This window comes from Hypoxylon fragiforme (assembly GCF_022984875.1).
Source record: "Hypoxylon fragiforme strain CBS 206.31 chromosome Unknown GGS25scaffold_4, whole genome shotgun sequence".
NCBI lineage: Eukaryota > Fungi > Ascomycota > Sordariomycetes > Xylariales > Hypoxylaceae > Hypoxylon > Hypoxylon fragiforme.
In genome coordinates this window covers 3,479,380-3,504,535 of record NW_026054759.1, presented here as the reverse complement: position 1 = coordinate 3,504,535, position 25,156 = coordinate 3,479,380, and the positions used below count along the sequence as shown (strand labels likewise).

Sequence of the window (25,156 nt, the reverse complement as noted above, 5' to 3'; positions counted from 1 at the left end):
TTTGTAACTTATATTAACCTCGTTAACCAAATTAAAGATAACTTTAATAAAAGCGGTAAAATCTCTTTAAACGCGACATATATTATCTTTATAAACGTAAAACTCGCCGTTTATAAGCTTTAAAATATCCTTATCGGTTATAACTATAAAAACCCCGCCATTAAAAATACAAATAAATATTAATCGTTTAAATAAACTTTAATAACTTAATACTTATATTTTAAGTTAAATTTTAAATACGACTTAATATTAAAATTCGATAAATATATATAAAAGTTTAATAAAAACGTAATATTTATACTTAAAACGTCTTTGTTAACATTTAAATAATTAAACATTAACCGTAACTTAACTTAAAGGTTTAAATTTAAATTATCCTTATTTTTAAACACGAGGATAAACTCGGTAAATCAATCTAAAAAAACCTTATTAATTACTTTCGTGGATTTATATATTCCCGTATTAAGCCTTAATTAAATTAAATAATCTAATTAATACTTTTACGAAACAATTTATCGCCGCCGCTTTAACCGGCTCCACGATTTTATCCCTTTTATTAACCTTATATAATGTTAATGTAAATCTAAGAATAAAATGTTAAGGATAAATTTCGCATTTAACTTATAATATATATATATCCCCTTAATTATCTTTAAACGTAACTTATCTAACATTAATAACTTAATATAAACACTTGTTTTTATTAATTATTTAAACACGTTTACGTCCGATAATTTTTCTTAAAACATTAAAGATAAATAAACGATACGCCGTTTCGTAAAAAATAACATTTTATTAAAATAATTTATCTTTAATTATTTCTTCCTTTTAATTTTAATCCGCATTATTTTTTACTTAACTAATAACATATAAGCCTTTTTTATTAATATAAAAATAAAATAAAACGATAATATTATTCGAAACCACACTTTAAATAAAGCTAACGCTAAAAACTAAAGCGTATAAAAGAAAGTTTAATCGTAATATATATTAACGATATTTATATTTTCGTCACCGTTAAACAACTTCTTTCGACGCAGTTTTTTGATATGTTTAAATTAACTTAATTTTCTAAATCCGACGACTTATTTATTAAATTTAAATCGGATAACTTATCGTTTAAATCCTTTAAATCTTAAGCTTATTTTTTAAATGTCGGTAAAACTCGTAAATAGTTAATTAAATTAGCGATTAATTTTACCGCATTAAACGCGATACGATGTTATTTTATAAAGGTTAATAAAAGGTTAATTAAAATAATTTATATTTCATCATTATAAACGTCTTTAATTATAAGCGTACTTACTTAAATGTTAAACTTAATTAAAACATTTTAAAGCTAAGGAATTCTTAATAAAAGCAAGTAATTTTTAAGCTAGTTTTTAAGCTTTATAATTGCTTATATAAAACGTTAAATCCTTTACACATTAATATTTAATAACATAAACTTATAAATCTCGTATCTTTTTTCGTTTAAGGTTAAAAAGTAAAAAGGTTTTATAATAAAATCCTTAAGTAATTTTTATTTTAAATTAAATTATTACATTAACTTATTAAAAATTACGTTTACGTCGCTTTTTTAATTAGCTTACGTTAATTTAAGTGGAAGTATAATAAACATTATTTCGTTTCCTTTCTTAAAACGTAGTGTTATATTTAGATAAAAAAAGCGGACTAATTTACATAATAAGCTATTATTCTTTTCTTAATGTTTTTTAAACATGATATTATTTAAAATTTCTAAGGAACCAGCTTATAACGACATTACGATTTACTTAATTTTCGTTACTTTTAACCTTAACAAGTTAATAACCTCCGACCTTTTTAAAACAGTTATTTTCTACACGGCTTATTTTTTAACTTTTACATTTTTTCGTGTTAAAAAATGCCTAAACTATTTAAACGTTTTAAGGGAGATTTAAAAGAGGTTTATAAGCGTTAAAAAAATTTATATTTTTTTAATTAAAGATTTAAAGTCGAACACCGCTTTTCCATTAAAACCATGGATTTATTAAAGGCTTTTCCGTGGCTTCGTCCCTTTCCCCTTTTTTTTTTCTTTTAATAATAATTAAAATAGCCTTAAAACCGTCCTAACAACGCTTTAATAACGGCTTATTATATAAAACTATACCTAGGTACGACATAAATTCGATAACCTCCTCATATAAATTATCTTCTATTTTTAAAAAATTACCTAAAAATATAAGACTTTTTTTTTCTAAAATTAACATAAAAAATTATAACTTAAATCCACTTTTAATTAACACCTTTAAATTATCAATCCTAAAATCGGATAATATTTCCTAAGTTTTTTAATATATACGCTCGTCCTCCTCGAAATGTATATAAAAATTAAGCTTATTTAACCTTTATTCTTAAAACTATTAAAAAGAAAAATCCTAGATTTATTTGTAAAATAATTAAACTATATACGCCTTATACCTATTTAAGATTAAGCCCCCCTTAAAATCGAAAATTATATTACAAAAATTAAAATTTTAAGCTACTTTAGCTTAACCATTATTTCCTTAAGGAAATAAAATCGCCTTTAATATCGTAGTTTCTTATGGAAAAAATTATTGTTTTTTCGTTATTAAATATATTATAAAAATATATTTAAACTTATTATAACGAAAGCACATTTTCTTAAATAGTTTTAATTAATACGACCTATTTATTATTAAATTCTTCGATATTTTTTTCGATAAAATCTTTTTATATCCGACATAGCTTTAATTATAAATTAAGTTTTTAAACAAAACATTTCGTAAAAGAAAAGTTAATAATAAAATAAATAAAGTTATAATAATTATAATAATATGAAAAATATTAAAACTATTAAAGAAATTAAAAAAGGTTAAAGTAATCGAGGGACTTTTTATGTTTAACAAGGCATATTAATATTTACCACTTTAATTAAGGAAAGATTAACACGATCTCATTATCCCTTATAATACTTATATCGATTAATATATAATGAGAAATAATAAAAAACTTAATATAAGAAAATATAAAGGGCTTAACGAAGGAAATAAAAAAAAAGCCGATATAATAAATGTTATTATGCTTAATATTATCGTTTAAAGGTATTATATTATTAAAACTTAATTAATTAATACTTTAATTTAATTAACAACTATTTTCTTTAACATTTTTTATCAAATCTTAAACCGATAAAACTTCGTAATATTATCTTTTTCCTTAATTATTAATTAACAATTCCAAATAATGTCATATATTAATTATAGTGATTTATAATTTTAAACATTCTTATTTATATATTTAACTTATAAAACTTAGTTTTAAAAATTATTAATAAAGCAATTAATGATTATTTTAAGTATATTTATCTTAAAAACGGTTAAAGCCGGCGATAATATATTTATTTATAACGTTTACTTTTAAAATTAATCCTAGGCTTTTATACGTTTTAAAAAGTTTTATATTCGTAAATAATATATAGCAAATATCTTATCCTTACCTTAAATAAGCTTATTTAAATTAAATATAGGCTAATCGTTTAACTTATTCACTAACGTTATTAAAAATCTATTTTTTAAGGCTTACTTAATATTTGTAAAGTTTTTTAACACGGCGATACCATTTTCGGCTTAATTAAATATTTTTTTAAATGTTAAGCTATTATTTAAAAAAATTGTAACTTTATTTTCACATTATATATTAATCGCTTATAATATGTTAAAAATAAGAGGGATATTATATCTTATATATCAAAATTATTATTTCAAGCGGTTTAACTATTTCGTTGTTAACTCACCACCTTTAAAATAACCATATCTTAATAAATTTAAGATTTAAAAATAATATAGGATAACTATTAAACTAACCGGAATATTTTAAAATAAAAATAAGATAAAGTTTTTAATATTTAATTCTTTATTAATATATGAATTTATAAAGTTTATAATAAGGTTTATAAATGATAATATAAGAAATAAGTTTATTAATATATAATAATTAGTTTAATAAAATTAATATTATTAGAATTAATAAAACTAATAAAATTAGTAATAATTAATTTAAAAAATAATCGACATTTTAAATATAAAAGATTTTAAAAGAAAAGAAATAATTAATAAAATAGCAAAAATTAAAATAGAAAAAAGGAAATTATAATTTGTCTCGATAAATCGGTTGGGAAGATTAAACTAATAAGGTAATTTGTTTAAGAACCTTTTAAATATGGACATAAGCAAATTAAATCAAATAATTCTTAACAATAATATAATTATTAACAAACCTAATAAAATCGATAAAAATCAATTTAAAAATATTAAAACACCTTTAAAATACTATAGTAATATCTTTTACAATAAATCTAAATAAAACGTATAAAACATTAATAAATAACACTTATTTAAAACCAAAAAACTGCCTAAACAAAATCACCAAAAAAGATCTACCAATTTCAAACAAACTATATATTAAAAGAAAGAAAAGGTTTAAAACCAATCCCCATAGGACAAGCCTTTTACCTATATCCTCTTATCTTATCTATAATAGGTGGCACCTGCCATAGTATCTATAGGTTAGGTTAGATTGTACATGTGTACAATACAAATAATACAGTATGACAACAGTCACCAACCAGCCTTTCCATCATCAAACAACTTCAATTTCTTAAAAAACAACATTCCACTTTTCGACGACAACCCTTTTTGTCTTCGAGACCTCAACTTCGCATATTACAACTACCATACAACCGTATTGGTAAACCTCAAACGCTAATACCATATTACCATCTCAACTAGGGACACTTACACACTTACAACAAATACACATCATCCACTAACATCGCCATCCAATCGCAAATCGATCCGTCCCAGCCGTGTGCTTTCGTTGTCGTCAGCATCATTTTGGCTGCTATATTACTGCTTAACACGGTCGCTGCTCTTCCCGATACCAATAACTTTGGAATACCCCGAATCCTCCATTACTAGGAACCTTCACGATGTCGCTCAAGGACGAGTTTGCGACAAGAAACTTCAGTGGGTCTATCCATCCCTCTATCCTTTACCCTTCGACAGTGTCAGTAACTAACCATTGCGCAATTAGGTATCTATGGACAATGGTAAGCTTCTCAATAGCATATCAACTTATTCCTCCTTGCGACGCAGCACACAACACAGCAAATGCCTTTAGCTCAAGCGATATGCCTTGATTCATGCCGATCCATCACAATACCGAGTTTCGCCTTTGTTCCCGATGTAAATTCTATGGGACAAGGCTTCCAACGACGATGACTTTCCTGGCCAATCTCTTACTTTGATCGCGGCAGCTAACATGTCTACTCTCTACTAGGCTCGGCATCCTGTCTATGATCCTATGCTTTGCGCTGGGTATTGCCAACCTGTTCCACCTGTTTAGACCCCTCCTGATTATCTTCTCCATCTTTGCTCTGTAAGTCGACCCACCTTGAACATTGACTGCCAAAAGGGGGTCTGGTAAATCTAACAAGATCCCATAGCGTCTCTTGCTTCGTCATCCTCTTCATCGAGGTCCCTCTCCTACTCCGAATCTGCCCTACTTCAGCCTCTTTTGATGCTGCGATCCGCCGAGTCTCCACCAACTACATGCGTGCCGCCACCTACGGTGTCATGGCCGTCATCCAGTGGATCAGTATTGCCGTTGCCGTCAGCAGTCTTATTGCTGCTGCTGTCGTCCTCACATTTACTGCCCTCTGCTACGCCTTTGCCGGAATCAAGGGCCAGGCTTTTGTTGGAAGCAAGACACTGGGCGGCGCCGGTGTTGCGCAGATGATCGTATAATCAGGTCACGATGCGAAACAACAACCACGATCTCGAAGACTAGATGACCCTTACATGAACCTCTAGCTCGTGTGGGAACTTTGGTTGGTACGGAGAAGGTTGCTACCAATATGATTGACGACCATTAGGGATTACCCAAAAAGGACTTGTGCCTCTATGTGGAAGGGATGGGCGTGGCTTTTGGTTCTCTTATCTCTTGTTACGCAGATGGAACGGGAGGGGAGGGAAAAGGGAGGATTTGCATTGTTCTTTTAATTTTTTTGACCAATTTTCAGTTAAGGGGGAACGGCGTAACGGAATACGATGCAAGCACGACGACGGCTGCGGAATGTTCTTGTTCTTCCCCATGTCTCGTCATTGCATCCAGAATGGACAAGATACCCCCAGTCTGGTGCTGCTACTGTCGTTGATGTCGATGTTGTTGCTGTTGCGAGTCGTGTATGCTTTGGAAGGTCTCTAGATAATCACGAGTGACTTGACACTTCTATGTATCTTCCTACTAGGTAGGTACTAGGTGTGTAAGAGTGCTATGTACTTATATCATGTTAGTGGCCGAGGTATTCGTAAGTCTGAATGAAAATTGCTCAAGCCATATGCGTAGACTGTTCCCATTGGTATATGCCTACTAGGTAGTATACACTACCTACATACATACTAAGACCAGCATGGAGGTTAGCGTTGAGTTATTATGTACCTACACATGATAAGAAGGGCTACATGATACATGTAGTTCTATGACGCGTTAGATATTGATGAATTAGCATACGCACATAGAGCACCTAACTAACCCTTTAAAACGTGAACGATTCGCTCAAGCATGCCAGATAGATAGTAAAGAATTAGAAGTACGCTTTACTAATATAACTACCTGCTGGTCCTACTCTACATCCACCGCCGGATACATATTACATACTTAGTAGTAATATATGTAGTATAGACTGTATAGTACATATACCCTATTTTGTTTCCCCCACATACCCACATCGTCGGTATACCTAGGTAGGCACTAAGTAGCTAAGCTTAGATGATGTGATGGGATGTGATACTAGCTAGTAATTGGTATGAGATTTCCATCTCAGTACCAGAATCTGCAATGTTGTATGTATACCTAGGTACGTATGTATCTATGTGTGTGGGTGTGTGTGTGGATGTCAAATTTCAATATTGTAGATGTTGAGTTACTTACATACAGGTAAGCCCTGAACTCAATTCCGAAAGAAAGCCAACGTCGAGGTTACTTAGGGTTTCTTACCAGGTCCGGTTCGGCAATTCTGGGATTAGCAGAGTTTCTTTTGCTTCCTTTTCTTCTTTTTACTAACCTACATTAATGGCTGGTTGACGAGATTCAACATAGGAGGGACATACATACATGCTCTCCCCTTTTCGTATGTACGTAAGTCAACAAGCTAAGACCGTGGGGAAATATGCTGTGTCCCGTCATGGCTGCTACCTACCTGCGTACAGTACCTATTATATCAATGTCCCTGCGGGTGCAGGCATGCGAGGCGAGGCGAGGCGAGGGGGGGCATGACCACGAACGACGGCCTGGGGTTTGTGCGTTCCCGCCGTGTTTTATTAAAAGCGGCTTTCGAGTTTCACAAATTACACATTGCTATTATTTCTTTCAATGTTCAATGTTGTTTTGATGCCGTCAATGAATAGAGTAAGTATCAACATGGAACTATAAAGGTCCCATATTTCGGACTATTTTTGTGTATTGTATGTACTTATTACTAGTACTATATAGTAGGTAGTAGGTACTAGGTATGGTGACGACTATGCCGCTTCGATTCACCGTAAAAACTCTGACGCACTATCGTGACTATTATAGTAGTCCTGCTGCATTATGTAGCATACAATCATAATCAACTGACTCTCTCTTCCGAAGGCTAAAACGGGGGTTGTGGTAATAGTTAGTGATAGACTACCAGGACTACCAGGTACCTAGGTACGGAGTTGGTTAGGGTTTTGCGGGTGGATACGATGGATATGATGTAGTCACGCCTTAAGGATGAGGCTGATCGTGACTTGCCGGAAACTCCTTTTTATCCTACTTTTACGTTATGGAACGGTATTATTACATGCTACATTATATGTGCAGATGGTAAAAACTTGAACCATGACTTGAATACTATGTAAGTAGCTTGGTACTCGCCCGCATACAGCCGCTCAAGTATTCAGATAATGTATAACACATCATTATGAAGGCTAGTTATCTTCTGTTGATCTGTAAAAACATCTGGACACAAGAGTTAAGATCTGGAACTCTATCCGTATCGTAAGGAGTTTCAATGGTAGGCACGTTTCCGTTCTCGTTATTACCGGTAGTTATCACTTGCATGTCAATGTTGATCTCCGTTCAAGATGCTTGTTCAGTTTAAAGATGCTTGCGTCGATGAAGACGCTAAAAAAGGAATGTGTTGAGGGGCATTTGATACTATGCCATTGCTATTGGTCAGTTTAATATTGTCTCCTCACCGCTTACACGCACAGGAAGCTGAGCTAGAGATGAGCCGTCGTAACTGCTTCAATATTTCTGCTGCTCGCAACAAAGCTACTACATAAATATTGTATCCCCAACGTACCCCTCACTTGCATCAGAGCTCAAGCTGCATTGAAGTTCACAAAGACATCAAATTGTAGTACACGCGGGGTACTTGCCCACTACACTACCTAGTACCTAGTAGAAGTATGTGTACCTGTACCTCGGACTTCATGTAGTCCTAAGTCAATACATCTACATGCATTGAAAGAAGCTGGAGCTGTCGTGATTTAACCATTGACAGGGAAGGAGTTGCTGGTAGCTAATAGAAATCAAGATTATTCCATGGACATCCAGAACGCTAATACATAGCACTTGAGAGTCGAGACCTCCAGCCTGTAGGCTCAGGTACCGTGACGAGAAAAATACTATGGTACTTGTCAATAAACTTGAACAATTGAAGTATTTAAGTCCTTTCAGGTCCGAGCTGGTCCCTCTTTAGTTCCCCATCGTCATCATCGTCATCCTCTTAGTCGCAGACTCAAGATCCAATCACTTATAAACAACAACTCAGTACCTGAAAATTGTTGAATAACTGAATCCACCTTTGTTTGCACATTTATCAAAACAGTTCGCAATTTTTATTTCATAACGGTTAAACTCGGATCAACGTTTACATCATTATCATCATCCTTTATCGACAAGAGATTTTTCTGGTCTTTTCTTTTCTTTTCTATTCCCAAAATCAACCTACTTACTCCTTTCTCACACAAGAACGGTATCAAAACAAATAAAGGAAAGGGGAAAAGAACAGAAAAGAACAGCAGCAGCAGCATCGCCAATCGAGATCGAGCTATCATTGCTGACCTGTTTCCGCATCTGACATACATACATACCAATACTACTGTACTACAATACATTATACATTACTGTTCCCCCATTTGCCCAATTGACCGTGTAAGTGACCGAATACTGGAGAACCCCTCTGCCCCTCCATCTCCATCGCTTGAACCTTCTTTTTCCCTTCCATTCTCTTATTCTGCTACATACGAGGGCTACGCATGTACATACTATGTATGTATGTACGAGACGAGTCAAGCCAGTCGGACTCATTTTCCCTTTCCCTTTCTGTATTGTTATAGTTGGCGATCAACCCGCTTTTTTGAATAAAATACTTACCTGGTCTACCTACCTTCTCCCCAATATCCTTACCTTCTACTCCCTCCTACATATACTTGTTCCTTACCTATTTTCATCCCCAGTTTTCTCGTCTGAACAGACGGGAGAACACTCTAGACCTGCATTCCAATGGCTCTCTAACGACCAAAAACGTGGCTCTTATTGCCTTGTCCGTCTCCATTCTCCGTTGTCTGTTGTTTAATAGCACCACTTACAGCAACTGCACCGCACCACATCATCTAGTACCTACTACAATACTGTACCTTGCCTTGCCCTACTTTGCCCTAGCTTATCACTTACCACCAATACGACCTCCTATCTCTCGTCATAGTGCCTATTATCTCTTCACCGCATGATACGACAGGGGACTAGGTCTAACAGCTGGTCAACTAGACAAGTCGTTTACAAAACTTGATCCAGTTCGGTCTGGTCTGCTTTCGTTTATCTGATAAATACGATCCTAACCTGAGAATCCTCAAATCGAATTATCTTACATCTCACATACCTTGCGTTGTTGGCATTTATGCGGTGTGTTTACGGCACTTGTTTCATATACAATATATTCATCTTGTGAATTAATATATCTAACCTTTATCTTTAGATCATACTATCACCGATCGCTTATTAGTCACAATAGTTTCGAGCGTTGTAGTTAACAAAAAAAAAATCCTCCCCCCAAAAAACCTAGCATCTTTGCTTTGTTTAACATGACTGCCGCCACCATGCAGTCCACACCAGCTATCCCTCCTCGCCCCGCGAGGAACCAAGAAAAAGACAATGCCCCTTCGGTGCCTTCGATTCCCCCACGCCCAGTCAACCGTCGATTAAATCGCTCTATATCACCTAATCCCGACCGTTTTGCTCCTTCACCCTTAAACGAAGGTGCCTTTGGTGGTTCAAAGAGTGGCCGCAATAATCGACACAGCCAGAGCTTTCTTGGCGAAGAATTAGAGCGACCCATGAGCGTAGAGATGCCGAACGTGGGTGAAGAGGGCAGAGAATATGCCGCAGCCATCGAAGAGTTGGGCACGTCCCCGGACAGTCGTAGATCATCCAATGTGCCTGAGCAGACTCGTACTATTGGTGAAGACATCAAGCTGTATGCTCCGAAGCCTACTATGCCTCCTCAGAGCGCCAAGCAGCGAGTTGCTCAAGTCACCCGTACCGATTCAGACCGGGCTGCCTCTTTTGGCATTGGTCGTCCTTCCTACGACGACCCAAACTACCCGGCCCGTAACCTGAAGAAGAAGGCAAGCACTACGAGTCAACTTTCCCATCATAGTGAGACCTTCCCTGAGGATGGGCATGGTATTCCCGAGATTGGACAGCGCGTCCCTATGTTGATCAACGCCGGCGATGTTCAAGCGCCCTCACCTGCGCCGAGAACCGCGAGTACTGACGGAACAAGACCTGTCCGACACCATACCAGGAAGACCAGCTCTCGTAACGGTTTCCATGAACTTCCGCCAGACGTCTATGGTCTCCATGGTCATGGCGTCGAAGCGACTGACAAACTTGAGAGAGCTTACTACGAGAAGCATCCCGACGTGTTACAAAAAGAGCGCTACAACCATCTTCATGAACGTGTCCATGATTACTCGATGAGCAGCGAGGATCTAAACAAGATCGTCCGGGGCACAGCCAACCGTGGTGCCGGTTTTGGTAACGCAAACTGCCAACAAACTTTGGAGTGTTTCTAACCCATTATATAGGTACTTCAGCCGATTATGTCGGGACTCCCAGTGAACAGGTCGGCTACAAGGCCACTGACGAATACACGTCACGTATCACGTCCCCTCGTCCACCGTCCACTGCTCCCAAGCATGATCCTACGTCACCCTTGAAGTCTGGTTACGTAGAACTCGATGCGGGTGCTAATCCTGCCAGCGATGACAACGGTGATGGCGTCATCCACGTGGATGAGCCAGAAAGGCGTAAGGGGTTCGCGAAATATGGCAACGAGAAGTCCACCGAGGATGAGGATGAAGAAGAAGAGCACACTCACCCAATTTTAGCCCCTGATGAGGTGGCCAAGGACCCATCGCCTTACCATCTACAACCAGCCGTAGAGCCTTCGGCAGAACGACATGGCAGGTCACGCGAAACAGGGGAGTCTAGGAGTCGTCCCTCAAGCCGACCTACCAGTGTGTATAGCCCCCCGCCGATGGATATGCATTCAACTCCCCTGGAAGATGTCGAAGAGTACGAGCCATTGTTCCCGGAAGACGAAAAGAGCGGCAAAAAATCTACGACTCAGGCCGAGAAGCTGAAGGAGTACCGTCAAAGATTCCCTAGTCAGGATATTTGGGAGGATGCTCCTAACAGCGTGCATTCTACGGCGGAGGTATCAACCCCAGAGTTATTAGAAGCTCGCCAGAGAGAACGCGCCGGTGCATCGGAAGTACCTCCACGAGAGGGCGAAACCCCCGCCCAAGCCTTCGCAAGGAGGCAAGAACAGCTTGCCGAGACGGAGGCCGTCACACCCGATAGCTTTTTGTACCGTCAACAGAAGCCCCCGTCATGGGTTGGAAAGCAGCCACACCTTGCCAAAGAGACACGACCTAACGTAGCCCAAAGATTTCCAAGCCGAGACGTCTGGGAGGATGCGCCAGACTCCCTGCAATACACAACCACGGTTTCCACTCCGGAAATCTCTGGGGAGCAACAATTAGATGAAGTACCAAAGCCTAAGCCTCCAATTCCCACACGCCCTAAGAAGCAAGGGTCAGGTGATGATTCAACAACATCGAAGCCGAGTATTCCTGATCGACCCAAACCACAAATACCCCCTCGTCCGTCTAAGACGCCCGAGCCATCAGCGAAGCAGAAACCTGCGGTACCGGCAAGGCCCGCCGCAAGTAAAATCGGGGCTGTACAGGCCGGTTTTCTGTCAGACCTTAACAATCGTCTAAAGATAGGTCCCCAAGCCCCTAAGAAGGAGGAATCTGCCACACAAGAACCGGCCGAGGAGAAGGAGAAGGCACCGTTATCCGATGCGAGAAAGGGTCGTGCCCGGGGTCCCCAGCGGAGGGCTCCTACTAAGGCTGCGAGTCCGGGCGATGCAGCATCTGGGCCTCCTCCTGCATCTAACAATAAACCTGTGTTGAGTTTTTCCATGACTCGTACTCTGTGGAGTATCGATGAGGAGGGCACAATGACCGTGGACGGTTTGGGACCAGAGGTAAAGGCACCTCCCCACGTAGAGGTTAACTCCATACCCGAGCCCGCATCTGAGCCTGAGACCGATAATGCGAAGAGCGAAGAGCCTAAGGAAGCGCAACCGCAAGCGCCGTCGGAACCAGATACGCTTGAGACCAAGCCCGAAGAAAAACATGCGGATCAGTCACCGGCCAAACCAGAAGTCGAATTAGAGAACTCTAAGCCGACCGACCTGGCGAATGAACCTAATCCAACAGAAGAAACCAAAACTCTCGCTACTAATACAGCCGGCGAGTCTATATTAGAAGAGACTGTCGAGAAAAAGCTTTCAGGAGATGATGAAGTGCAAGGAGTTGAAGAGACCAAGGACGAGGTGATCAACTGAATGATATACATAGCTTGACTTTTTCCCACAGTATGAGGAAGGGGGTGGTGCTAGTTCATCGTATCTCGTTTCCAATTCAGCTCCTTCTTTGCCTTCTTCGCGGTTGAGGGAGAAGCTACTTTTTCGAAGTGGAACTAAAACTACCTAGAGATCATAACTACTAAGTTTGAATACTTAAGCGGTAAATATATATATAAAAAGGGCGAGGAAAAGTAAAAGAACCGAAAACATAAACGAAACGGGCAGATAGGAACACTGCAAACTGTAGACTCATGACACGCATTACGATCATCGTCTCTTTGGCGTGGTTCTTCTCCTTATTGAGATAAGGCATTTTCGTTCCTCTACCTCCAGGGCTGCTTCTGCCTTTATGACTGAGGCTCGTGTACTACCTTGGGCAGATACAAATGCGATTGGGCGTCTTGGAACTACCACAAAGGTGGAGAGGTACAGAGGTAGGTATACTTATCATGGACTCATAGTTCTTCGAATCTATATGGATTCCTTTAGATAGAAGGGTGTGGCACATATGTCAAGTTATATATATAGCTACATAGGTCAGGTTAAGCCAGGCCGCTGTTGCGCTCGCTTTTTGTGCTTTACTTGGCAACTATATATATATATGCCTAGGTAGTCAGTCAATCAACCACGCAGATTATATCTCACGCCGTCTTCGCAACTGCGCGTCTTGTGTGTTGTGTCTAAGGTTGATATACTGAAGTACTTCACACCAGAGTTTTACTCTGCGAAGGCGAGCGAGCGAGCTATCTTCTCAATGTCGTGGTGTGGAATAATAATAATTCTTGTTTACCTACCTAGGATAGGATTGTGGGTGTGGGTGTGAGGGAGGTTAAACCAAGGCTCCTTTTCATATAGGTATGGCTCTCTCTTAAGATACTTAGGTTACCTAGGTTAGGTAGGTAGGTAGGTAGTGTAGTCACTGTAGTGTCTCAATGCTGAGGGGTGGGTGAGCAGGTAGGTACCTAGGTATGTATGTATCATTTAGGGACGGTGGTCAAGGAACTTATGTACCTACGTGATTGATTAAAATTTTGTTTTGGTTCTTGAATCAGAATAACTACCTGATTTCTCCGAGTCGGAATGGAATGGTTTCTCCTAGTTTTTTATCATTGGGATTGTATGTACCCAGGTAGGTATGGATTCATTCGATGAAGTTTAGAATGGTTCTCACGTACATGTATGTAGGTTAGGTATGTACAATACCTAGGTAGTTAGGCACTTAGGTAATTGCTTTATCGACCGAAAGTTTCTCCCACATAACTTCCTACAAGTTGCTTCATACTACTAGGTAGTACCTACCTATTCATCCCCTATTTTATCATCACAGTACTTCATACCTAGGTAATCAGATCTTGCAGGCATCGAATTAATCGTTTAGTTGACGACAGCACCTAATCTAAGTACCTAAGTATAGGCTGGTATATATATCATATCATGTTCATCATCCCTTTCCTGACCCTTACCCCTTACCCCTTACTCCCTATTCCCTATTCCCTACTACCGACCCCTCGGTATAGCAGGTGGGTATAATACAAGAAAAAAACCAAGAAAAGAAAAAAGAAAAACTCCCTCTCCTCTGCCTGGCCTTTGAATCTTTCTTTCTTTCTTTTTTTTTTTTTTTTTGCGCAGGACAACCAAATATGTAACTATAGGTACATACTAACACTAGCCATTTCAGAGTTTGTTGTTGAGTCGCTAATACCACACACGCATACGCACACGCGCACGCTACGCCATGCTTAAGGTTGCTATGCTTAATCCATCCCATCCCGTTTCATCCATCGTAAGTGGCGAAGACGCCAATAGTTACAAAAGAAAATAGGGGTATTGTGTATTCGTCATTTTTGGGCGTTTAGGGGGGGCGGAGAACGGGGAAGGGGAAGGGGAAAGAAGGGGAGGGGGAAGAGCTAAGTTGGAGATTCCTCTTTTCTTAGCCATGGACTGATTGCCTGGCTAGCGGACTGGTTGACTGATTGATTACCTAGTGGTAGAGTAATTAGGTAGACTAGGTAGAATACCCATTAATTCACTCATCCAACAAGATCTCCAACTCATCGTCATCGTCCTCATCCAGAACAACCATCCCCCTCCTCCTCCTAATGCTACTACTACTGGTAATAGTTGTAGTAGTAGTGCCACCACCCTGTCTGCCTCTCGGCTTATCGTTATCTTCACCAATAGAAGCGAGTTCCCCGCCGACGCTTTCACGGCCCGCCTCTCGGATCCCCTTCTCCGTCACGAATCTCGTCTTTTTGCGAGCCGGAGACCTGGCGCCACCACCACCGCCAAAGCTACTACTATTCCCGTCTTCGCCCGCTTCGCGCGTAGTAAAACTACTACTACTATGTCCGTCATCACGCCGCGAACTTGGAGGACGCGCGGGCGCGGCCGTAGGCCGTAGCTTCTCACCGCCCTTCATGCGCGACAACTTGTCCTGAAGGCCGCCCCCCCATCCAAGAGCTGTTCGTCTTCCGCTCGCGCCGTTTCTATGACTAGCGGAAGACGACGTGCCCGCGGCCCTGTTGGTATCAAATGAGGATGTCAGGCTCGACGACCCGGACGACAGGGCGCTCTGAGGCCGTTTGCGCTTAGTAGGGCTCAGATGCATTCGGGGTTCGAAGCCTTTACCGGGGAGTAGGCCGAGCGATCGCGCATCCGCGTCTGGTCTCTTCCCGTCGGTGGTTTGGGTCGATCCCGTGTTAGAGGCGTCGTTAGCACCTCTTTGCATGTACTCTTTGCCAGCTCCTGAGCCCATCTTGCCGAGCGTCTTCATGAGATCGCGCTCCTTCTCCTCTGTTGCAAGGCGGCGTCTAAGGGCCTCACTACGTTCGACGCGCCCCGAGACCTGGCCGCCAAGTACCTCGTTGTCGAGCATGCTGGCGGCGCTGGGCTTGTTGATGAACCACTGGCTCTGCGTGTTTCGGTCGTAGTTGCCACGGCCCTTCTTCTTGGGGTCGTTGGGATTCGACTCCAGATTACGTGAGCGATACGAGTTCTTATACTGGGAATCTCCATCTTTCTTTGGGCCGAGCCCCGTGTTGAAGGCGTTGACGTCTTGCCGGGCTTGTCGGTGCTTGGCAAGTCCCATGTTCATGTGGAACTCGCAGAATTCTGTGCGCTTTTTGTTGACCCAGCTGTTACAATACTGCCCGTCCTTTTTTGTAGACTTACAAAACCCTAGGTCTCTCGCCGTGCCTATTTCTAGAATTGTGTCGTGTCCACTGTTGATTACTAGACTGAAACGTCCCGTATCGGTCCGTCCTGGAGGTGGTGGCATAATGTTTGGATTGAGGATGGCAATGAGTGTTCCAGGAACCAGCTTCCAGTAACGGTCGAAGCCAGTATTAAAAAGAAACAGCTCGAGTTCCCATTGCAAATCTACCAGCTGTAAGACCATGTACTTCCCCTTATCCTGGTCTGTTTGCGCCTTCAGATTATTTGCAGGTTTGTGTGACCGAGGATCAGACTTGGAAGCTAGGATCCCGAAGACTACTATGTCCTGTTCGACTTCGGGCAATTCGAAATCAGGCGCCTTGACATGTTTTAATAAGTCTTTGATAACATATGTCTTCTTACCCGCCAAGTTCCGGGTGAGAATAGAGTGTGGTATTACACGTTTCGAGAGGTGAATAGCTGAGTACGGTTCAAACGCAGATGCGTCTTCCTCGGGCACTTCGGAGGGGGCCATTTTCTTGTTGCGTGCAGCTGCATCAGCTTGAGATCCTGGTGCCCCATCAAAGCTAGACCCTGATCTGTTCTCATCCTGAGAAGGCCGTCGGAGGGTTGGCATGGTATTGCTGCGTTTTATCCGACTAGCTGCCATGACCTCCTCACGGCTATACTGCTCGGGCTGTGTTGGAACGTTGGGTATCTCTTTAGCATTACTCTTCAAGTCCTCCATCTCCTGTCTACCGAGCTCGAAGGCATTACTCCTTGATTGCTTTATCCTCTCCTGTCTCTCTTGCCGACTTGACTCTTCTGATCGAGCTGCGGCTAGTCTCTCACTGAAAGTCAACGGCCGTTCCTGTTTAGTCGTTGGCTCGGGTGCGCTACCGAAAGCAGGTGTACGGGATCTTCGAAGGTAACTTCCTTGAGCGGTATTTTGGGGCTCCGTAGGTTTCCTAAAAATAGGAGCTCGCTTCAAGGAGATGTCCTTGGCTTTAATTCCTTTATCTATACCTAGGCGAACTCGGCTAGGCGAACCATCGCTCTGGGTGATTTGTGTTCTCCTCACGGGAGAAGCGGGTACCTGAACCTCTGTCTGTGACTGCGGACGTAGCGGCGGGTCTGGACGTGATAGTTCTGATCGAAAATGGGTTCGACTTGAGACTGATATATCCGGTATAGGATTCGACTCGGACCTAGGTCGGCGGTCCGTTCCATTGGATTTTTTTGCTCTTGCGCTTTGCAGCTTCTTCAGTTTTAGCCTCGCTTGTATGGCCTGGAGTTTCAATTCTAGCATTTCTTCATCTTCCTCTTCATCATCGTCATCGATATCCATTGCATCGCCGTCGGCGTAATTACCAGGTCGGGCGGCGAGACCGGCTGTTCTTCTCTTCGAGGGAGAGGGTGAGGGTGATGCTCGCTCGGCCATTCGTCGCAGTTTTTCGCGGCCTTTGGGAGTGCTCAATAGAACATCGTGGGGTGATCGCGGGGGCCATTGAGGTCCAGGGTCTGCGCCTAACCCTGCCATTTGAATAAGTTGGTTGGTGTTGATGGTAGAATGATTGTCGTTGATGTTATCGTAATCGACTGGTAGGCATGGTAACTAGCGATCACTGCTGTTTTTCATCCGTCGCGCTTACAGATGTTCAGGAATTGGTGTGTCCCCTCTGCACCAGGCGAAACGTGCAGGGGTTGGATATTCCTTGTTGGCTAAATATGATAGCATCCAGCTGATATAGAAGTTTGGAAGAGATACGCGGGAGATCGTCTAGGGTAGTGGTGGCGGCAGTGGTGATTGTTCGTCTGTTAGTTAGATGTAGGATATGAGGTGTGGAGGTAAATGTTCTGGGTCAAAACAAAAAAAAAGAAATTTATTATTATCTTCGTTAAGTTTTGGAAGTTTGATGGGGCAACGACTTTAAGGTTTGTATGATTAGCAAAGTATCACAAGTGCAACACTGGATACACTGGATACACTGGATCATCTATCATCTACATGTATGGTTACTATGGTACTTGAAGTTCCACAGCGATAGTACCCCCTAATGATTATCGATAAGCCACAATCGAATTATCGGATCCAAAATGACGGTATTTGATTGGTGTTGTGGAGAAGTGGAGACGCGTTTTCTCTCTCTGCCGTTTGACGCGACTTAAATCCCGACGCGTCGGTTGAGCAGGGGTCCCATATCGATATCCTCTAATGGCTGACCCTTGGAACACTCCTTACTTTCAATTGATGTTGACGCTTGTAACTAGTAACCACATGTACCTATGTAGCATCTATACCAGGTGAAATTCGTGATCTCATACAATCATACCTAAAGAGACACCTACATAGTATCAATTGGCCCCGAATGTGCTTGGATATCATAAAATTAATAGGAATTGTACCATATAACAATTCTGACTAGTAGATATGGCCAGGACGACAAGATCAAAGGCGAGCGCATCGACCTCTACAACCCAGACCTCCAAGTCGACCACCACCACAAACACCAAGTCTAGATACACAATACCCCCAGAGTCCGTAAACCCTCTGAAGCTCTTTATCCTTCCCACCAAGGCCACCAAGGATGCCAAGATAGTCTCACTCCTGAACCCAAGATATGCAAAGCCGACAAGATACCTCGTTTGCCCTGAGACCGGTATATACGAATTCACCAGGATCAGTGCGCCCAAGTCTACGCCTAAAAGTTGGCTAATAGAGTGCGGAAACACGGGCAAAGTCCAACAGGGGACTGCCGCCGACGGCTCTGAGCTGGGCGCTCATATAACCAAGGGCGCCGACCTCTACATAGCGACGCCCATCGACCCTATATTCCTCCTCCTACCCGCCCTCACCGGCGAAAGTGCTAGCGCCAAAAAGGGGGAACGCATGTTTCTCTCCAGCGACGATCATCTCGACTCAATACATGAAATATCTCCCCATCTATTCGAGATATTACGATGGGGCAATCTACGGACACTACTGGAATCGCGGATGGCCGCGATATGCGACACCGTAGAGGCAGGCGACGAGACCATGTTTCTATACAACGAAGACAAGCTCTTGGCAGAGTTGCTAGCAAAAGCTCGCAAGATGAGCGAAACGGGTTTACCAAAGAGCTTGGAGGAAGCGTTTGTTACCAAGGGGCTCGAGGCGCCGGTTGTGGGTATCAAGCGACAAAACACCACTGCTTCGGCCGTCTCCCAGCAAACGCAAACGCAAACGCAAACGCAAACGCAAACGCAAACGCAAACGCAAACGCAAACGCAAACGCAAGCCGAGACCGAGACGCCTGTTTCGGAAGCATCCACACCTAAAGTCGAGTCGGGCGACACCGAATCATCAGTCTCCGCCGCCGACGCCACCGCAAGCTCGACATCCGAAGCCGGCACAGGTATAACCTCGATTGCCGAAGAATCTACAACGGCCACCACAACCGAGCTCCAGCCGACCCTCCAAGCCTCCGAACAAGTCAAGGCCCTGCAACGCCTGCGCACCGCCTTCAACTTCCTCTGCTCGGCCTACATCCCACCCTCGCTCACCCCACACCTGCAGTCCCTCCTCAAGACACAACAACAACAACAACAGATCATCGACTTCGCCCCCCTCGACGCGTACCTCGAAGAACTGAGCAAGCTGCGGCAGGAGGCGGCCGCGACGCGGGGGATGGCGGACTTCTCGCGCAAGCGGGTGCTAGACGACGAGGAGCTGGCGGAGCGGGCGGAGAAGAAGCGGCGGAAGGACGAGGAGGAGAAGCGGAAGAAGGCTGGGGAGAGCAGGGGGGTCAAGAATTTGAAGAAGGTGAATACGGCGGGTATGCGCAAGATGAGTGATTTCTTTACGAAGAAGTGAGGTAGGTAGTAGGTAATAAAACTTGAGGTATGGTTTGGTATCATCTGTAGATAGGTACCTGCAAGAAAACAGTTGAAGCTAAAGTCTACGGAGGCTAGGTTGGATATACGGGTTTCGCATGAAGTGAGTAGAAAGAGGGGATGGTCGGGTTGTATAATAGAGTACATTGATCACAGCAACCGAAAAAAGCTTCAACGTGTGCAAGGAGTGTGTATCATAAACATCGTGCCTTCGTCATTCGTACGTGGAAAACCTACATATGTATCTCCCTACTCAGTAGGTACCTCGTAGGTATGTATCGTCACTAAGGAGTGAGTACATAGATAATCCATCAAAATCCGGTACAACGAGATATCGCAATGTATCTCATCTTATGCCCTTCTTTCTTTCCGTTTTTGGTTCCTAATATCCTCGCGGCCCTCGCGACTTTCCTCTCAAAAAGCCCCTACCAATCCCCGATGCGCCTCTGCCACTAGCCGTGCTCGTATCCGCAGCAGACCCAGGCCGACTCGTCGAAGCCGCGGATGCAGACGCGGACACGCTTCTTCCCGTCGATGTAGCCCTACCCCTCGTACCCGCGGGTCTCCCTCTCCCGCGCGCCGTGCCCCTCGTGCCGCTAGCAGTACGCCCACTCGAAGACGCGGAGACCTCGCGCTGGCGCTGGTCTTCTTCGGCACGGCGCCTCGCTTCAGCGCGTCGGCGTTCCTCCTCGGCGGCGCGGCGCTCGGCCTCGCGGGCTTTCTGTTGCGCTTCGGCTTCGACCTCGGCTAGGTCCTGGCTCGCGCCCTTCCAAGTCGGGTTGAGCAGGAGGCGCTGGTTGTGCTCGGTTTGCGAGAGGATACGCGTCCAGGTGTTGAGGAGGGTGGATGCTGTCTGAACCGTGTTCGATACGGTCTTAGGGGTCGCGGTTTGTTAGCTTGGGCTTGTCGAAGGGAGGGACAAGTATATGTATGTATGTGTGTGTGTGTGTGTAAGGGTTAGGTACAAGGGAGATAGATATAGGTGAAGGGAAGGGAAGGAGGCGCATTGGTGGGGACAAGGTGTCATACATTCATGTTGCCCTTGGCCCGTTCCAGGGTCCCGACCACGCCCTCGATTAATTCGTTGATGTTCCGGACGCCTTCAAGTTCACGGCGCAGGTTCGCCTCGCGTCCTTCTTCGGAATCATCGTAGCGACTAGTAGACGGAGGGGGAGGATTCGAAGGTGTCTTGGGGCGATCTGGCAATACTCTAGGGGTAGGCTTTCTAGAGGGCGATGCGAAGAGATCTTCGGGGTCGGACGAATCCAGATTATCAGACATGGCTACACATTGAAGGATACCTATGAATATTTCTTGATATTTTAGAGCAGTGTTGCTATGCGAAAGGTTTATGAAAATGTTGAATAAAGTGAAGGAAAGTAAAAGATGTAACCTAGAGTGTTGATTGGCGGGGTAATTGATAGCTGCTAGTTAGCAGGTCTAGGTGCTATATTCAATGTTCAGTGCCACTAGCAGCCCTAGAGTGTTCCGGCTATTGGATCAGAACTTGATCCCTGAATGCAGTACTTAAGGTTACAATTTTTGACGTTTCTGTGTATGTACCAAGAGTCATAATTATTGGTGACGTCAGTTTCAAGATACCCCCTACGATTCTATCTGTGCTCCTTCTATAATCAAATGTTAGTTGGTTCTAATAAGATTACTACCCTACATAGGGTTTAAGTTTCTTTGTTGACATGAGTTGTCGCACAGCAAATGATTTTTGTGTTCTTTTTTTTATCAAGTGGAGATAACGGTGTGCTGGCTACCAAAATTGACCAATTAAATGAATATGTTCTCTCCTATCGATAAAATTCTCACAATTTTATTCACGGTTCACGGTGGGGTTAGTGATTCACGACGCGTCCAAGGGTTGCATCACGCGTTCTTATCTTACATATTAATACATAATTTAATACATAGTACTTAGTGCATGTATAATGACCAGCATTACCTAATGATGTACCATGTACTGTTTCACTGTGCGGAGTACATACATGGCCACCCAATCTAAGTATAATGAGTAGGTACTCCGTAGTAATCAAAACATAGCTGCAGGGGTGTGGGTTAATAGGAATGTCATAATTTGACTAACTAAAGAACACTGCACGTTTACAGGTTCCACGTTCCGCGGGTGATTTTTAGGGATTGTAGCAGTGGTAGACTGGTAGTAATAGCCCTAGTATTCTTCGCAGCCATTCTGTACTTGTACTAATCTGTAGGCCTGTAGCGGCGTCTAGCGGCCCCAGCCACTTTGAACATTGAACTTTCCATCTCGTCTTGCCCAGTGCACGCTGTATTCTTCACATCTTACATCTTTTTACCTTACACATTTTATGTCCCCGTCCTTTCTTCTTCCGTCCTGCATTCCGCCGCTCTTCGCTATTCATCACGTTTCCCACCCTTTTTCTTCCCACTCTCTCCCACTACCTTTATCGCTTTACTTTAGCCTCTAACCTCTACTAACTCAATCGCCTTAAACCTTAAGGTTACGGTTACCTTACCTAACTTTACCTCACCTCACATAACTTAGCCTAACCCCCAGATCTCTCTTGTGACTCGTCCCCATCAATTCTCTCCAGTTACAACTTCAATCCGACATCGATTATCACCGCCAAAACATTAACTGACCTCATCGCTGTCGCCGTTTAATTCGTTTTGGACCATCGTCACGCGAATTATTGTTGCAACTATCGCTATTAAGCATTCAATACAATCACCCATATCGATTCTTTTCTTTGTTTCTTCTTTCATAATAACTCCATCTTTAAACACGCGAATTGAGAGGGTCGAAACGCGACGCTTAAGTGAAAACCGACCGAGAATCGAGAGACTACAAAACATTATCCGTGACTTCCCCAATTACCAGCTTTGGCATAGTCATTGACTTATCTTTACACGTCTTTCATCCCATCTTTTACGCTAAGCTCCTTGCCTTTGCTTCCACACTCACTATTGGTTGATTGAGGTCTAGCGCACTTCGAATTGAAGCGTTCGCAATTGACCACAGCTGACGCTGTATGGTTAAAAGAATTTTTGCTAGAGTTCGGCACTGATAAGTCGATTTGTTTGTTACGTGTGCGCGCACAGAGCCCTTTGGGGTCCGACCAACGTACCGAACAGGATAATCGAGGATACTGAAGTGGAAAAAGAAGAAGGAGCTCCAAGGCTGTTGCCTTGATAAATATAAACAATGGCTTCCCTTGAGGTTTCTACACCCTCGCCACCTTCCCGAGTACACACACCAAGTACCCCAAAGTTTGGTTACGCTGATTCCTGGGAACCTTTTTCTCCCCGCAAATCTGCACGTATTTCAGCACAACGTTCTAGCCAACGCACTCCTTCTCCTCGACCCACCCGTCGCATCCGCGCATCTACTAAATCTACATCTGTGGACTCTTTTAACCCACCTACTACTCCTCAGAAGAACCGTAAGCCCACCATGGATTCGGTTCGTCGCGCTCCTAGTACCTTGGTCGGCCAGGGTACTGCTGCCAACGTCGCAGAATCAATTGGTACTGCTTCATCCCAGCAGAGCTCTTCCGCTACTCTTGTTGCTTCATCCCGATCGGGCACCACGCTGCCTACCCCGGCTAAGACCCCTCTCAAGACACCTGATGAGACTTCCAAGGCCAAGGTCCTTTCCATGGCGCGCAGCCTCTTCTCGTCTGATGATGATGCTATGCCTATCACTAAGAAGAGAAAGGCCAAGAAGTACACTGGAATTACACTAGAGAGCTTCACCGCCGAGAACGATGAGGCGCCAATTGAGATCTTTACCGATACCCGCGATCGCATCCCAGAGATTGGCAACCCAGCTGATAATCCATTTTACGGCGAATCCTCCGAACCTTCTAAGAAGCGAGGAAAGGGCAAGCTAGTCTCTATCCCGGGTGAAGGACAGCAGTCTATGGAGGAAGCTCTCAAGCGAACCGATGGAGCTGTCTATGTATTGTGAGTTATTCTTATTAACCTTACCTTCACCTCGTCGCTATTTGTAAATATCCATATTTTGCCCAATACTAACAATCCACGTTTTAGTCGAGGAAAGAGATTCTTTCGCAAATTTACCCGCGAAGAAGTAGCCAGCGAACCGGATGCAGAGGATGAAGAAGAGGAATTAGACAACAACCTCGCCAGTGCCCGCCGCATTCGTCCATTGACCCGCTCATCTATTAAGCCTCGCCTTTTGTTCCCCTCAGCCCAGAAGGTCCAGAAGGTCAGCACTGTCGAAGACGAAGAGGCAGTTACAGACATTGAAGACCAAGCTACCAACGATGTCCAAGAAGATCAGGCCGAGATTGAATCTGCTCGCACAGCTCCCCCGGCTACTGAGGCCCCCGTCGTCGGTGTCGCAGCTTCTGCAACCACCGCAGTCTCTATGGCTCCCACTACTCCCACGCGCGCTACAAGCAAAAAGCCAGGTACACCCGCCGCGCCCCAATTTGCACTTGCGTCGCCTCCCTCCACCGTTCGAGCTACACGTGCAAGTGATAGAGTCCGTGCATCGGAAACCCCGATCAAGTCGCGCAGCCCCTTCGATGGCTGGCGTAAAACTAAGAGTCGAGCCGCGCCGCGCGGTCAGAAGAGAGAAGGCGACTCACTCACTCGAGGCAGCGAGTCTAAACGCCAACGTGCTTAGTCTGCAGACATGTCTGGGTTTTGGGTTCGATTTGCAGAGTTGTGCGACGTGGAACGCCACGGAGCAAGACCTAGAGCTTAAGCTCGAGTCGTTACATCCTCATTCTCTCTTTCGTCGATTTTTTTGGTAGCAAGGAACAAGATGGCAAAGCAATCTTAACACGCGATGGACGGGAATGGAAAACAAGCCAGCAAAGCAATGGGCTGGAATGGAAGGAAACCATACTTCGCCCGGAGTTGTGAGGCGTTGTAACCGGATAGCAAGCATTATCGACAAGGGCTAGGCAGATAAGGGTTCGTGGAGGCGTATGCGGACCGAGATTCTCCTTAGCCTGATCAATGGGTGGTCCATATACTGTGTATACCTAGCTTTGCATCAACGTATAGCTTCGCATCAAGAATGAACCGTTTGTTTTCTTAAAACCATGGGTCTAGATATTTGCTACCTAGTATATGGAGGGATCCATACCTCGA

At 43.1% G+C, this 25,156-nt stretch overlaps 6 protein-coding genes across 6 annotated transcripts; 4 read left to right on the top strand and 2 right to left on the bottom strand.

The window, feature by feature from the left end:
- The first annotated feature begins 4,446 nt into the window (after window positions 1-4,446).
- Window positions 4,447-6,381, top strand: GGS25DRAFT_488306 (Golgi apparatus membrane protein TVP18). The gene is made up of 4 exons (XM_049260798.1): window positions 4,447-5,009; window positions 5,077-5,092; window positions 5,323-5,421; window positions 5,489-6,381. Exons 1-4 carry the CDS (start codon window positions 4,973-4,975, stop codon window positions 5,787-5,789), a joined length of 453 nt encoding a protein of 150 aa, XP_049118265.1. The 5' UTR covers window positions 4,447-4,972; the 3' UTR covers window positions 5,790-6,381.
- A 3,776-nt stretch (window positions 6,382-10,157) lies between these two features.
- GGS25DRAFT_531182 (altered inheritance of mitochondria protein 21) lies at window positions 10,158-13,074 on the top strand (the record flags this gene model as incomplete). The annotated part of the gene is made up of 2 exons (XM_049265468.1): window positions 10,158-11,112; window positions 11,163-13,074. The coding sequence occupies 2 exons, from the start codon at window positions 10,158-10,160 to the stop codon at window positions 12,992-12,994; spliced, it is 2,787 nt and encodes a 928-aa protein (XP_049118264.1). The 3' UTR covers window positions 12,995-13,074.
- A 1,232-nt stretch (window positions 13,075-14,306) lies between these two features.
- Window positions 14,307-18,189, bottom strand: GGS25DRAFT_488292 (uncharacterized protein). The gene has a single exon (XM_049260797.1). It carries the CDS (start codon window positions 17,706-17,708, stop codon window positions 15,042-15,044), a length of 2,667 nt encoding a protein of 888 aa, XP_049118263.1. The 5' UTR covers window positions 17,709-18,189; the 3' UTR covers window positions 14,307-15,041.
- Window positions 18,190-18,421: 232 nt separating this feature from the next.
- On the top strand, window positions 18,422-20,543 carry GGS25DRAFT_255547 (uncharacterized protein). The gene has a single exon (XM_049257227.1). It carries the CDS (start codon window positions 18,600-18,602, stop codon window positions 20,019-20,021), a length of 1,422 nt encoding a protein of 473 aa, XP_049118262.1. The 5' UTR covers window positions 18,422-18,599; the 3' UTR covers window positions 20,022-20,543.
- Window positions 20,223-21,709, bottom strand: GGS25DRAFT_255538 (uncharacterized protein). The gene is made up of 2 exons (XM_049257226.1): window positions 21,071-21,709; window positions 20,223-20,915 (listed from the first exon to the last, which is right to left on the bottom strand). Exons 1-2 carry the CDS (start codon window positions 21,320-21,322, stop codon window positions 20,424-20,426), a joined length of 744 nt encoding a protein of 247 aa, XP_049118261.1. The 5' UTR covers window positions 21,323-21,709; the 3' UTR covers window positions 20,223-20,423.
- A 1,351-nt stretch (window positions 21,710-23,060) lies between these two features.
- On the top strand, window positions 23,061-24,733 carry GGS25DRAFT_255411 (uncharacterized protein). Its single transcript, XM_049257225.1, has 2 exons — window positions 23,061-23,995; window positions 24,083-24,733. Exons 1-2 carry the CDS (start codon window positions 23,235-23,237, stop codon window positions 24,681-24,683), a joined length of 1,362 nt encoding a protein of 453 aa, XP_049118260.1. The 5' UTR covers window positions 23,061-23,234; the 3' UTR covers window positions 24,684-24,733.
- Window positions 24,734-25,156: the final 423 nt, after the last annotated feature.

Excerpts from the sequence above, each read along its gene's own strand:
- GGS25DRAFT_488306 (XM_049260798.1), top strand. The coding sequence starts at position 4,973 with ATGTCGCTCAAGGACGAGTTTGCGACAAGAAACTTCA. Across the intron at positions 5,422-5,488 it reads ATCTTCTCCATCTTTGCTCT|CGTCTCTTGCTTCGTCATCC; the intron begins GTAAGTCGACCC and ends AAGATCCCATAG.
- GGS25DRAFT_488292 (XM_049260797.1), bottom strand. The coding sequence starts at position 17,708 with ATGGCAGGGTTAGGCGCAGACCCTGGACCTCAATGGCCCCCGCGATCA.
- GGS25DRAFT_255547 (XM_049257227.1), top strand. The coding sequence starts at position 18,600 with ATGGCCAGGACGACAAGATCAAAGGCGAGCGCATCGACCTCTACAACC.
- GGS25DRAFT_255538 (XM_049257226.1), bottom strand. The coding sequence starts at position 21,322 with ATGTCTGATAATCTGGATTCGTCCGACCCCGAAGATCTCTTCGCATCG. Across the intron at positions 20,916-21,070 it reads GGGCCAAGGGCAACATGAAT|ACCGTATCGAACACGGTTCA; the intron begins GTATGACACCTT and ends GCGACCCCTAAG.
- GGS25DRAFT_255411 (XM_049257225.1), top strand. The coding sequence starts at position 23,235 with ATGGCTTCCCTTGAGGTTTCTACACCCTCGCCACCTTCCCGAGTACAC. Across the intron at positions 23,996-24,082 it reads GATGGAGCTGTCTATGTATT|TCGAGGAAAGAGATTCTTTC; the intron begins GTGAGTTATTCT and ends TCCACGTTTTAG.